At 36.7% G+C, this 15,842-nt stretch overlaps 1 protein-coding gene across 1 annotated transcript in view; it reads right to left on the minus strand.

Moving 5' to 3' along the window:
* Nucleotides 1-3,211, minus strand: part of LOC108776455 (potassium/sodium hyperpolarization-activated cyclic nucleotide-gated channel 3-like) — a 143,082-nt gene extending 139,871 nt beyond the window's left edge. The window contains 1 exon segment of the mRNA XM_018543071.1: nt 2,871-3,211. Within this exon segment, the coding sequence (XP_018398573.1) occupies nt 2,871-3,211 (341 nt within the window).
* Between the last annotated feature and the right edge of the window lie 12,631 nt (nt 3,212-15,842).

A 15,842-nucleotide genomic window follows, 5' to 3' on the forward strand; every position in this document is an offset into this window, starting at 1 on the left:
CTGCAAGGAATATTACGAAAATTACCTCTTTCTCTTCCATCACCATGACTACCAGATAATAGACGCGATCATCATTAATACTTTAAAGCACCTTCGACCGAATTTGTACTTTAATCTTACAGTTTAAGAGCGAATTTCGAACTACAGCCTCTTAGGTGGCTCTTATTCTGACGATAAGTCAAAGCGCGCATTAAGCTCCTCGAAAGACAGTAGCAGCTATTCCTCCTAATGGCATCAAAGTTGATCGAAACCCTTCTAGCTGCGTCGTAAGATTTACGTAAAATTCTGAAACGCGCTGCTTTTCCGATCCATTTAGTCTTAAGGACCTAATAAGACTTTAATGTTCTAAGAGTGTAATTAACAAAGGACTTTTTGTTCTTTACACTGACAGGCATGCAAGTAACAATTATATATATTTTCATTTCCCTGAATTTATGCTTTAAGTAACTTTTGGTGTAGCGTTATGACAATACACGTAAATTTTCATTTGTAATAATTTGATATATTTTCTTTGTGCATATGTATGTATATGCTTTTAATTTCCATGCTTTTAATTTCCAACTCCTTTTTCTCGTGTTTATATAACATGTAAATGCTTAATTTTTAAATATTATATGTAAATAAAAGGAAATAAATACACAATCGATTATTCAGCGGATATCAACAAACAATTATTAACATTCGCGTTCTGTCAGATCAGGTATTACGCGTAGCAAATAGAAGAGATTAATACGGTTGAAAAGACTGGCGGAAACGTATTTTATTGCGATTTTTCTGCATTTCGTTTAAATATCTCGTTCGTCTTGAACAAAGCTTAATTATATATGTGTATGACAATAAGGCAGAAAATATATTATACTTAACTCTCCGTCTACAAGAGAGATCTTTTTTTGCACAAGCGAAACTTCATTCTCAAATTTCAATTTTTATTAAATAAAGATTTTAGCATTTGACTTAATAGACTATTTGGAAATGTAAAATAGAGATGTTATAAAAGTAACCTTGAATTTTGTTTGGAAGTCTGGAACAATAAAAAGCGTTGAGCTCGACAGGAAAAGATAGATAGCAAATGAAAGGAGTAAAATATTGTAGATTAAGAGTTAATATTTTATTAATAGTCTAATCTCTAGTTGAAGAGACGCAATTTTGTTAGATTGTCAGCGAAAACGCGGCATGCATTTTCCTTCTCTGAACATCACGATATACACAATAACATACCTTCGCAATCACACGTGTGATGCGAGAGTCCTGGCACAGATATTCCGTCGGTTGAAATTATCAACGTGAGATCGTGATAAAGACCGCCAAGAAGCAGGTAGAATTGTATATTCCGCTCGAGAGGAAAAGTTCGAGAAAAGACCGACCAGCGCAACGGCGCCGGCGGCGCGACGCGGCCTTTCGCAAAGCGAAGAGATTAAAAAAGTGCTAGCGAGGCTAAGCAGAGAGAGAGAGAGAGAGGCACGTTTCCTAAGTAAAAATCCCGCTTCTTACGGACGCGAACGAGAATTTATGACTGTTTATGGAGCGCGATAAGTTATGTGCGAAGAGCACTACGTTTTGCGAAATATTCCGGTCTAGTTTATGACTTCGCGCTAACGAAACATGAATGGTGAATATGTTTTGCATTGTGTCAATAAATACTTCGTTGCAGACAGTGGACCGCAGTGTTGAGAACGATGGTGTGCACAACGAGCGAATCAACAGCGACTTCGTGATTGTCCGAAGGCGCGAGAGAATACGCGCAATAATAAAAATCAATGGTTCCCGCGGTCAGCTTGTCTGCATTTCATTTTTTTTTCTGCCGCTTGCAACCATTCTACGCGCGTCGTTACATAATTCTACGTTACTGCATCGCTGCAGTCGACAACTATGCTGTCTTGCAACGAAAGGCTATCCAACTTACTGAATCGAAAATGGGTAGCCTTATATTATAGTCTATATTCGCATAACTTTGAACTTTATACCCCCAGTCATACGAAATATGACTTTCGGAATAAAGTCCAAAGTTACGCGACATACGAGGTTAGTTCATAAATCTCGTGTGCATTTTTGAGAAATTTGAAAGAAGATAAATGAAACACGATTTAAACTCGTAATCAGTAAATAATGTGCCTTTTTTTCGTTCTCGACAATGTGTTACCACTTGCGATTTATTGCTAACATTTTTTTGAATTCATTTATGGAGACAATGACAAACGGTATCGTAATACAGATAGATGTGCATGAATCTATATGGATTGTTCTAAAAGAAACAGAAGCTGCCATGAGTGTGTGATTAAAAATACACACACAGAGATATTTTGAATAATTTAATCAAACAAAATAATGAAAAACTATCACAATATTGTACTTATTTAAATTAAAAAAAAATGTACAAGTTCTACATTTTTATATATACTGCAGTTATATAATGAAAAAACCAATCGGTAGGAATTTCCAACTTATAATTCTGTTTACTTTAAGGAAGGATCTCACTTTAAGAAGACACTGTTAATTTTAATAACTGAGATATCTAGATTTAAAGTTCGCTTACTTTGTTTAAAAACTTAATGACGTCAATGAAAATATTGCAACATTTTTTAACATCTTCAGAATTTATTTCCGAATATTATAATGCTATTTTATTAGCTTCAAGAAAATATTACAAATGTGATCACAGTTATTTGCGGTTATTTAATATTTTGTCGTAACTGTAAGCGATACAGTGTTTCAAAAAGGAAGTTATTTTCGTAGACAAGTTAAAGTTTCTTACAATGCTCTTTTCATTAGCGTGGATGTATGTGCGTGTCTGTACAAAACACAATACGCGATGATTTGCGACGCGAGACTATACCGACGATAAAAGCTGAAAAGATGGTGGTGGTCCAAACTCACCGGACTGTGCTCTGTGCGCGGGTATGGCGGGGGCGGGCGGCAGTCCGGCGATGCTGCAAAGCGTCTGTCCACTACCGTACTTGATACTCCTGCAGTGACACGGCGTGGTGGGCGTCGTCAGCCCCTCGTTGTCCCTAACGGTAGCCCCGATCACCGAGATCTCGTCGAGCTCATGCCCGCTGTCGTAATGGCACAGTCTCGTCGCGCTGGTGCTGGCCCCGCCACCCCCGACGCCGCCGTCGTCCCCGGCACCGGCGTCGGAACGACCGCCGCCGGTGCCCCTGCCCCCGGTCCGGCCCCTAAGCGACTGCACCAGTCGCTTGGCGCCTGAAGACATTCCACGGAGGTGATCCAGCCTTCCGGTCTTCGTTTCCTCTTGTCCTAGCCAAAACCGCCCGAGTACACGCCCGGGGATATCCACCTAAAAAATCGCGCCCTTGTAATCGCTCGGCTGTGACGGTATTAAATTGCTGCGTAAGTTGCGCCCGCTAGTGAGAACAGGATTTCCCAGACATCGTGTATTTCAGATCGTATTGTATCGTCAGCGAGATCCGTGATAGGGTGTCGTTTTTTCTTTGTATTTTCTTAGATTTCTTTTTCAATGTCTGTAGCAAGGAATTTTGCAAACGTTGAAACGGGGACATTCTTTGTATGTAAATGTATCTATTTTATTAAATTATATTATTTTATACTATAATATTGTAATACTGAACTGAAATTCGCGAAGAATGAATTTTATATTTTATTATCTATTGTATTTCGACTGTATTAACGTGCACACGGATTTCCACATTAAAAGTACCGAGCGGTCATTATTGACCGTTCCTATTTTATATTAATATTATACTTTTTGTGTAAAAAATAGAATTTTGAAATTTTTTAATAATTATATCTTTTATATAGGTAAAATATTATCGTCACTCCCATTATTTTTATAGTAATTTATTCGCTTCTTTTAGGCCCGATTCTCTATCGATGTAATATTAATTTTAATCACAATTTAATTTACTTTTTATCTCGTTCTGATTCTCAGAATTAGAAAGAGATAAAAATAAGTTAAACCGAGATATTAAAGTCAATCTACATTTTCACAATTTTTTTCAAATACTGGACAGAATTTATGCAGCAATTTAATACAAACGAATTAACTATATGATAACATATACAATAATCACACAGTCGATAAACGGTCTAAATTGCAATAAACAGACTATTGAGTGGTTCCGTCTGATCATACGAGGCTATATCTACTTGTCGTGCCAAACAGAGTGTGAATGATGGTTTCGAGAAACAAATCACTCACACGAGATTAAAATTCACCGGTTTGCCTGAAGCTACGTAATAGTTCGGCTTTGTGCAGAATAAAAATTTGGCCATTTTTAGCTCTGACAGACATTTGTGATAAATGATCAGTCAGACACATACATCTCCTTTAGTCTCTACCTTTTCATCTTATCGATTTTGACTAGAAAGAAGCAAAGCGTTGTGCTTAAAAGAATGTGATAACTTTGATAATACATGATAGATTGCCTTTTATCTTCACGTTCATGTATCTTCAAAGAAAAAAAAATATATATATCGTATGAAATATTTCGCATGTCGATAAAAATGTTTAAAATTGTTATAATTCATTGTCAGAAAAAAATGGGAATAAAAACGTAAAAGTTATATATAATCGGAACAAAAAATTTAATAAAATATTTTAGTACACTAATAGTCCGCTGTTTTTATGTTAAATGATTTTTGCGTATGGAAATAAAGTACAACGATGATCTTCGGAGAGATTATTGTGATTAAAGTTCAGATGTGAAAGGTCTTCAACCCCAGGTCGTTTCTCACACAATACATAAGAACTTAAGCTGGATGATAAAGATAAGAAAGAAGGGCGATAACACCCTTTATTCAATATGTAATACTGCGGAAAAATTGAAATAAATTCAAGAGCGAATATTTATTTAAAGAAAGAACCTATGAAAAATACTATTTGAAATAGTATTTTACGTAAAATATTATTTGGAATATAAATATTTTGCGAAATAAATATAAGAGACAAATAGTATGTGCTATTTACATTAACACATATTTACTATTATTATTATACATATACTGCGCCGAAATACTTGTTTCAAATATTTTTTTATAGAGGCGCATTCTTTGAATAAATATCCGTTGTGTCTAATATTTCAATTTTTTCCCTGCACTGAAAATATCTATATTTACTCTTTTTTTTTTATTTTAACTATTTTCCGCAGTACAATGTAATGTACTTACCACGTGGTGATGCCGCCCCGCAGTGGTAGCTCTGCTCTCTGCTGACTACGTGTACCGCCAACGGTAACGCCGCGCACGATCGCGACCGGTGTCACCGAGCGTAGCACATGATCGCTTTCTCTTGATCCTCGGCACGATTTCGATCCGGCACGCGGGTCACGCGTCTACCGCACTCCGCTCTGATCGTGCTTCGATTCCGCGCTACCGATTGTTATTCGAGCCGCTTAAGCGTTCGTACGCACCAACAAGAAGAGCAGCGACGACGGCCGACCACCGAAGGGGGTCGCACGACGATCGGCGGCATGCCAAGTGACGCCCGTCGAACACGTCGCTTCCGGCACCGATCGCTCGACACGCTAACGATCACTGTGCGTCGCGATCGTGGTGGTACACTTTTTGCGAACGGTGATCGATAGGCGTACGAGGCACGCGTCGCTCGCCACGCGGTCGTCCGCGACCGTCCTGTCGAGCGACATGCCGCGATTACGGTCGGCCCGATGATGCGTTCACCAGTGGAACCCTCGTCGGTGTCGGCACACTCTACGTACTCTCGCTTCTCCGCGATACCGATGACGAACGGGGGTCCGGGTACCTCTTTCGCGACCGGGGATATATACCCGGTGGCCCGATATTGACGCCGACAGACCCTCTTTAAGGGACGGCCGACGTGCAACAAGTGTCTCGAGCGACGACACTCGTCTCACGTGCCGCTGCTGCGCTCTCGCCTACTCCACGTTCAACCACTCTCGCTGATACACTCGATACTCCGCGTTCGATCCGACGACGGCTGAAGACTCGTCTTGGAAGTACGTGGACACAGCGCGACAGTATCTGGGGAGAAGGACAGAGAAAACAAAGATTATTTAACTGAACGATGGCTCCCAGTTGGAAAAATACGTTGAAAGATATATTGGTTCACATTGTTGTCACAGATATATATTGATGGGTTTCGAAGGCGTGAGCGCGATTATTTCTCCCGGTGAATACCGGTACGGGATATTCGTGTACTCTCTATCTGAGGACCAGAAACTTCTTAAGGGCTAAGCGCTCGACGTTGATGGAGAAGTAACGAGCTGAAGATTAGGATGCGACCCGCTCGAAATTGCTAATATCGATTATGCCGAACCTCAAGTTGCGCGAAGAGGTTGTTCATACGTTCGTTGCACTTAGATTAATCTCATGGGAATTGGAGCAGCAAATGGGTCGCATCTAATATCTCCAAACATTCAAATTGTTCTCAGATTAGATAGATTCTATACGTACGAGATGTATTTACTATATGTATTGCATAATTCGAAGTAATAATCAAAATAATATTATGTCAATAATTACAACTTGCAATACAATCACATTGAAACGAAAGTCTGGTCAACGATTGATTGATCGCTTCGAAGAAAATATGAAATTAAATTAAATGGAGAATAATGTATGAAATATGAGTTAAGACTCACTTTGATCGAAAAATATCTTCTTTTCTTCTATTTGTGCTTAAATCCTTCTCGGCTTATTTCGCTTAATGTTGTTTATTAAATTTATACTTTTTCAATAATTACTAAAAGATTTCCTTTGCGTACTATTTTATGTAACAACTACGATGCTATTTTTATATTAGTTTTGGACTAACCCATTGATACATCCTATGCATCCCGTCGGATGACGAGATGATGGATGAGTCGTGGCATTAGCTGTACACACATTTTGCAACCCTGCCTAGCGACATGGAGGTACATACAAGTATGGACAGAGGGGTGACGGTATAAAGGAGAAAATATTGTACGTATGTATATGTATATGAAAACAGAACCAAGCAGTTTGTGGATATGAGGACATTGAACTGTCGCCAACTCGACATATTATTTCGCTCCCTTATTTTCGTGCACAAGAAAGACAGGGTGCTCAATCGTTTGACATCGCGATGCGAAAAAATGTCCCTACGATATTTCACATTACAACAGGCGACTTGTTCTCGCGGAAAAGGGATTTCCGCACCAACCTTTTTCTTCATATTTATCACAAGTTTTATCTCGACGACGTGAAACTGTCAAGATTAAGAAGACGGATACATGAGAAAACTATATAATCTTTAAGATAACACAACAATTGTTACGATATTTTTATTCGCAGTATTTTGTTCCAAGTTGCAAGGGATTAGAACGAATTTGTTGAAATGTATCTCTTTTCCTAATGGATGATTGTGATTTGATTTATCTGTACTACACTGCTGTGCTATTTCACCTTCTTATGAAATCGATCGATAAATAATTAACTAGCGGAGGGGGTTGGGGCGATACTCGACCTTCGAGCAGCGCGTTAAATTGATTTCGCATAACAAAGAACAATGGCTGTCGCATACGGGATGAATATTAGGAGTCCTTGCACAGCATCGGATAAATTATGTAGGCAACGAGAGTCTGGTTTTATTGCCGGCGGGATCGTCGCGCCTCTGCAATCCAGGCGTAAACTCGACGGCTCTCTCATATGGAAATCGTAACTTGAAAGTATAATATGGAAAAAAATATTCGTCGGTGGTCTACGTTACCAGAGCACGTTTGTTTTAGCTTATAAAAATTCCGGTGAGAATCGAAGTGTATTTATCCCGGAAGTACCAAGTCTGGAAAGTGCGTTAAAAGTTTATGGGGTTAAAGGCGTGCTTCGATAAATCTCATCCGTTAAGACTTTTTTCTTAAAGATTCAGGTGGAAATCAGGTAAATCCTAATCCGATCGCTAAATATTGCGTAACAGCCAAAGTTTCAGTACACTATTTATAATTTTATATTTTGTCAGACCATAGAAACGAACATCTAATTGAAAATGAAAGAGACGTTTCCATCTGCCAAAGTAAATAGAATTTCAGATGGAAATTAATATATAATGTGATGCGATGCAATTTGATATAAACTAAGGAAAATAAATATACATTAACGTTGCACGCTCCATTTAGAATAAATAAGTAATCGCACGTTCACGGAGCAACACGCTCTATGAAGCAATCTGTAGTACTTACAGTTTTAAACTCTAATATCTTAATTCATGGTTTCATGTTAGTGTTTAATCAGAGCGCAAGTGTGTCATCGCTCTGAATTGCTTTTGTGTTTATAGCTTCATAACGATGCTTAGGAGATTCATCTGTCATGGGAGCGACGATTGCTGCGCAATCTATTATAGTACAAAAATTGCAGGATACTTTAAAAGATATCTCTAGAAAAGATAGCAGTACTTATTAAATTGGATTTGTTTATATTAATTAAAATAAATTTCAAAAATCAACTCATTAGTGGCGCTTAATGGCAAAATTTTATCTGCAACCGATAGTTATGAAACATTTAACAAAATATAATGCATAAATTAAAATTGTCCATAATACTCTGTTTTTGTTACCTTTTGTTTAATTTATTAGCAAGTATTATTCATGCAATATGGTCCAGCTGAAATCTGTTCCAACTTTCTGTCGAAACTCGCCGAAAATAAATCATATACGATGCATATTTCCACTAAAAATATTCCACAATGAAAACGGGATATTTGTTTGCAACGACCGTCATAAACTGTACGACTCCATTTCCCTGATATTTTTTCAATTGCGTTTGCGCGCAGTGCGCGCACACGACCGATGCGAAACGTGGCAGTTGGTCGATACCGGAAAAGTTCAACGAGATTTTTTACATCACGGTGTTCGAGAAAAACGCGGGAACCACTGTTTTGTGACAAATCTTTTCCTAATTATTCAATCCTTTCCGACTTTTTGTGTCTTACAGTACAATTACACGTAAAGATAATATATTTCCGCTCTCTTATTATAGTAAGTAAATTTTACAATAGGAAAATTTGTTCATTTATTTTACAAAGAAGCACTGGAAAAGTTGTACTCTAAATTTCTTGAAATTAGAATACTGCCACTATTGAAAAAGAATGAAAAGTTTGGACTCAATAAATGTCGTAGATTTTCATTCTTTTTTTGGAATGAGATTTCACACTTTTGGACGAGACTCATTTAAGGTAGTACACTCGCGACAATATCATCCAAAAGTTAGGTTCCATCGAGCGCTTGATGACCGATACTCCCACTCTCGCTTACCCGTGTGAAGCTGGCGAGATATACGAAAATTATGTTTTGGAGGGCCAACTTCACACTAGACCCCCAATATTAAAAAATCGATTTTTTTCTTCATGCATTCGTTTGCTCACAAATGCTCAGTTGGAATTTTTGTTTGCTCACCTTTAGTTTAAAAGATACAAGAAAATTAAGTTTTGGCATCGAATTAAAAAATCATTTTTTTTGGTATTCGATACAACATAATTTTTGTATATCTTTTGAACTAAGGGTGAGCAAACGAAAATTCCAACTGAGCATTCGTGAGCAAACGATGAGCAAACGAATGCATGACGAAAAAAATCGATGTTTTAATATTGGGGGGCCAGCTTCACACGGGTCTCTCGCTTGTGAGAGAAAACTTTTGATCGCGCCTGTTTACAATCGCGCAGACGCAGTTAATGGCGCGCAAATGTGACAACGTCGCACTGTTAATGACATATAATTTTAAGAAATAATTCTTTTCGTGTAACACCTCACCATTATACGAACCCTGAATATACGCGAGGAGTGCGGTGTTGCCATATGTTCATTGACCGCCCTCTTCTCGCTTCCATATGCCAAATAAAATCGAATTATGGAACTTTGTAAAATATCCGTTTTAAGTCCCTCTATCACATATTCATTTTTTGTTACCTCATTACTAATTTAGGGCTTTACAAAAATAAACGCGACATTTTCATGAACTCTGTAGAGGCGACACGTATAAAATGTGCAGTTTTTAATTGCTTATATCTCAAATTGAAATGGTCAATCTCATTATAATTGCACAAGGGTGTCAACGTTGTCTAGTATAATATATAATTTCAAATTCAAGTCATTCTGAATACTTTCAATTCGCGAGTGTACCTTAAAAAAAGGAATGAGTGTATTTCCTTTGAAATAAATCTCACTCCAAAAAAAAAAAAAAAGAAGTGAAAATCTGTCACTCTTATTGAAGAGCGCAAATTTTTCACTCTTTTTCAATCTCTTTTGGAGTGAGATTTTACTCTAAGAAATTTAGAGAGCGAGATCCTCATCCTATTTTCGCCGTAGTTTGCTGTTCACGTAGCACGGAAATTACCGCGAATTTAACCTGCTCGTAGGTGCATCGACCGAGAAGCGAAGGATTGCGTTCTGCGACGTAACAACGACGTACATGCTCTGCGGCTAGAAATGGCCGTGTGCTGTCGTCGCCGACAATAAATGCAGGCACTGCAGTTTCTCACTTTACGATCGATGTGTCGATGTGTTAGCGCATTTACGTCGGTGCGCCACAGCGTTGGCTGATTGCAACGAGATGCAGCGCGATGCGCGGCAACAGACGAATGACTTGCTTCGACGATTCGACCCGGCTTTTCTACATGCATGCGCGTCGATGAATCAGAACGGAAATCTCCGATTGGCGAGAACACGAGCGAGAATTGCGCGCGCGAGCGTGATGTATAGTGAATCTTTTACAACGTATCGATTCTATCGTTAATGGATGTTCCGATTTTTCGCATTCGTTAATACGCAAAAGGATGCTATTCCACGTGTTACCGTCGTGTAAATGACATTTGACGGAAGTTATCGATTATCGCGCGTACGCCGAATCATTTGCATCGCCGGCATTCGGATCCATTCGATTATTCAAATTTGATAACTGTATGACCGAAGCGGGAATAACTCGCGAATTGACCCCGAGGTCCGCGCCGTGATATTATTCCCACATTTTTACATGAAATGCAGCTTTTGCGAAAAGAACGACCGCAGTAATAAACTACGATTTAGATTGAAAGCAGAATTTTTGCAAATTACTATTTGAAAAACGCAAATAAAAACTAGACGATATCTTGCCGCGTTGTTTCAACTCACATAGAAAGACTCGTTTTTTTTTTTTCCACATTGTCGAGTACACACTCGAGATCGTATTGTAATATTATATTTTCGAGAGAGTTTATCTCAAAAATCGCATTTTAAAACTGCAAAAAGCTGCGCACTGTTACACAACCGGAAACAAACGTTGATGGGCGCGAATATTTCACGATCCGCTGAATCGCCCAATGGTTACCTAAAATAAAATAGAGAAAGAGGGGAAAAAAAGAGGAAAAAGAACACAAAAACGTGTATATGGGTTACAAACGTTAACGACACATTCTGCGTACCCACTTCGTTTGTCGGATTGATCGAGTTTGTTAAATTAAACTTGATATTCTGCGTCGATGCTTCTCGTGGGTCGGGTTTTTATGCGTCCGACTCAACTGTAGCTCACATGTCAAAAGTCGTAGATTGCAAAACGACTGAGAAAAAGGAGCAAAAAAAATGGTACGGCGTAGAGAGAAAGAGAGGAAAAACAGAGGATTCGCGCGCGAATGGAATTCTGTGGAAACCGAATGGAAACGGCCAATGGACCGAGTGAAAAGAGCGCCGACTGCTCCGACACGAGCATTCCGACGCAACGCGTCCGATGTAGTCTTCGCTGAATGCCAGTTGAGAGAGAAACTTTAACTCTTTACCCACGCGCGAATATATGTTGTTTATGTACGTCGCATCTGCAGGGTCGAGAATTTTCCAATGATACGGGACCTATTTTAAAAAGGATGACTTTTACAGAAAAATAAGTCACAAACACGAAATAAAATTTGTTTTTCGATTCTGTGACAATAAAATTACTGATGATAAAAAGATTGATAAACCTTTACGTTCCTCTTTTTAAACCTTGGAATCTATTGAATCTGTTTTGACTGATTAAAGCTTAATTTCATGTAGATAATCAATGAAAAATTTTATGAATTGTTATTTTATGCTAATAGAGAGAGAATTATCTGGAAATTGAGACAAAATATATTATAATTTTATTACATCAAAAGGTGAAGGGATCATTTATTCTACCCTCTAAAAATAAGCAATTTTTAAGAGAACGTGACTTCGATAATAATATGATCCAAGAAGCATTTTAAAACTCGACATCTCTAGTTTTTAGATTAGTAGTTTAGACAGTGGCGGATCCACGGGGGGGGAGGGACTTCCTTTTTTAAAAAGATTTATAGCAAAAGATTATATATACTTTTAATGTTACTGAAATACTTAATGACAATTTTAATATTCCAAAAATATTTTTTATTTCAAGAATCATCTAAGTATAAAAATATAAATTCCTTTATATATTCCAAAAAGTAAATTCAAATTAAAGTCTACAGCTTTTAGTTTCCGTTCGTTCGCATTGGGTAAACAAAGTTCGGTATTGGTGTCATTGTATACTTAGGCATAACTAAATCTCATGAATGGGAAGAGACTTTTGGGGCTTCCGTTGTTACACGTTAATAGACATTGAAATTAGTAAAGAAGCAGTGTTAAACAGATTCGCTACACAAATAACAAAAATAAATTGGATATTTTACTATAAAATGTTATATAAAATTATCTATATATATATTTTTATTGTGTATATATATATATATTATAAATTATATTATTCTTTTTGTGTTTATACAATTTTAAATAAAACATTTCCTGGATTATAAAATTACATAGTACTTTTCAATATAATATGCCAATAGTAACTTAAATATTCTACATTTTATATTTGACCTTGAAAAAATTTTGCTTGCGGCGCGTCAGTGGCCAAATTACCTTGACAAATTTCTGGATCCTGAGTTTAGATAACGATCTGACACTTTTTTACGGAGCTACATTGATACAAATGGAGATCCATTAAATCTAAAAAATTTGTTACCAACTATACACGAAGTTCCACTCACGGAATTAAAAAACGCATACATAAAAAACAATCTACATCAGCTTCCGTAAGAGTGAATTTTTATTTTTAATTTGCATACTTGTTGAGCGTCGTTGATTTTTTTATTATCGAATTTTTCAACATTGAAGTGTCTTTTTTACTTTAACTGCTTACAGAAGATGAATGGAGTAGTACTCGATAGTTTTTAAAAAATAAATAGAAAAATCTAAATTTTCTCTTTAAAGCTCACCTAACATGTGTACACACCGTATGCATAATATATAAAGATGCGTAAATCCAACCGTGCAACTTCCACACAATGCGCGGTGGGTCTGTTGCAATAGAATCAAGCGAACGTTGTTTTGCCCAAAGTCGTTGCTTCGAACACGAAGGGTGTAAATTACGTTAAGATCATAATGCTGTTAGCCTTTCTTGCCGCGATATATCAAGTTAAATGACGATTATCAATTGTTTAATATTAACGCCTCACTCAAATTAAGTTTACGTACCAGAAGTTTCCTTATTGAAATAAATGATCGGTGCACCTTAAAGAAAAAATTGAACTTTTCTATTTTTTTTTAAAGAACACCAAGCGCTATTCCGTTCGTCTTTTATAAGCAGTCAATAATAAGCAGTTGTTTTTTACTTCAGTATTAAATCACTTGGTAAAAAGAATTATAACGTTCAATAAGAGCGCGCAAATTAAAGATAAAGATTCATTCTTTCAAAGTTATAAATTACTTTTGTACGATTTCAACGCCATGAAATTTATTTGTAAAGTTCGCGTAAACAATTTTCAGATTCATCTCTATTTGTATCCGGGTAACTTTATAAAAATCAGTCATTGCTATCTAAACTACCGATCTGAAAAGTAGAGACTTTAAGCTTTAAAATGCTTTTTGGAGCATTTTATTGTGATTATATTTGACGAAGGGTGAGTAGATGATCTCTTGATTGTTTGATATGATATTTATTTCATCTTTATTTGATTTACTAATAAAAAAAACATTTAATATGATTATTAAAGAATTAAAATATATCTATGATATGACTCGGACTATTTTCTTAATAGAGAGAAAAGGGTTTTTCTCACAAGATTATATCTACAAAATTTAATTTGACAGTCTCATTTTTATCGATTGGTACGGAGCGCTTTGTCGAATACTGCGTGTGAAAGGAAACCCCAGTAAAAAGCTTTTTGTGTATTCCGGAATGGCTTTGAAGCAAACGCACCGGCTTTTCCATGGTATTGTAAAACGCGGAAAGGTATAAGAATTAACTTCATACACACAACTTCAATATAGAAGTTAGTAAATCGAAACTTGGGAAACGCGAGTAAAAAATGTTTAGAGAGCGAGGGCAAACTTTTATTACATAACTGGTATGTCTAATGATGTAGAAAAGTAAATTTTAGCTGTTACAAGCTTTAGGCATTATATAAGTGCAACATCCACCTCGCTTGTCAAACTTACTTGCCGCAAGCTACCTTTAATGTCACTCGATCGATGAGTTGGAAACTTCAAAAGGCTTCGCCTTTACGTCGCGAAGTAGACAAAATGCAAGTCAACCTCGACGACGCGCAAGATTTATGACCCGCCGAAAGTTCAGCCGGCGATTCACGTCAAACCTCGAAACAAGAAGTATCCTAATCGAAGTACTCGGAACATCCAGCCGCGATGTATGGCATTGCAATTACCCTTATCACAAAGATATAGGTCGAACGAAATTTAAGCCGATCCAATTGTTTTCTCGTAAAAATAGAAATGTAGTCGGATCTGATAAATCTTTCCACGACGTTAAGTGATCGAACATCGACTTGCGCGAAGACTTGTGGCGGATTTGGGCCGATCATGCCTGCAATAAAATGACGCGTACTAAGCTCACGTTGCATTATTTAGAAGATTTACTAAGTCCAATGGATCGTTCGAGGTAGTACGAGCAGCTTTACACGTTGTAAGGAGATTATCGCTACTTATGTGCCATATAACATCATCCGACTCGAGAGACAAACTTAACTTATCATCTGACTTCGTAGAAGAAGCGGCTTATCGAATTATTAGCAGCTTATTGGCAAAGTTTCGGATTTCGCGATATATTGTAGTTCGAGCGACTCATCCTCAAGTGAATAATAATTAAAAGTAATCGTTAATAATGCATTATTAATGACACTTTGCATTGCTGAATGCTAAATATGCGCTCCTTTAATTTCTTTGTCGTCCTTAAGCTTTTTTATGTCGCACGTATTCAAGCTTTTAACTTTGTAACAGCGAAGTTGGCTTACTTTGAAAAAAACTATTATCTTATTATATATATGATGAATAATAAGCATATTTTTAATCCTTTTTAACATCGCTTTTTTCAATTTTATATCTTCCAAAGTTTATTGCAACAGTCTGTAAGAGAAAGATCTGATATATTAAAATAAAAAATGTAATTATATAAAAATAGATAGATTTTATATTAAACTTTCAACTCCTTTCTCTTCTTTCTCTCTTTTTTTACACTCGCTACTTTTATTTGTTTTCTATAACATACATATTTTTTAAATTTTCTTTTAACTTTTTTTTCCTTATTAAAAGACTATGCGGAGTAATTTTTGAGTAACTTAAAGTTACTTGTAAAAATCGGACATTTTCAATATAATAAAATATAGATAAAATATAGACTAACGTTTGATATGTTAGCAGAACTTTTCTATAAGATTGAACTGAGAAGAGTACACGATTATTAATGCAACAAGTATTAATGTTAATTTTTAGCAGAACTGACACTATTCGACAATTTGATTCAAGACTGGAAGTGAGTAGAAAAGATAATACGATTAGTTTTGAAACAATAGAAGCATAATAATGATAACGCTAACATAGTTATAATATTATGTATATAATAGTATGTATATGTAAGGT

The sequence above is a fragment of the Cyphomyrmex costatus genome, unplaced genomic scaffold (genome assembly GCF_001594065.2).
Source record: "Cyphomyrmex costatus isolate MS0001 unplaced genomic scaffold, Ccosl1.0 scaffold36, whole genome shotgun sequence".
NCBI lineage: Eukaryota > Metazoa > Arthropoda > Insecta > Hymenoptera > Formicidae > Cyphomyrmex > Cyphomyrmex costatus.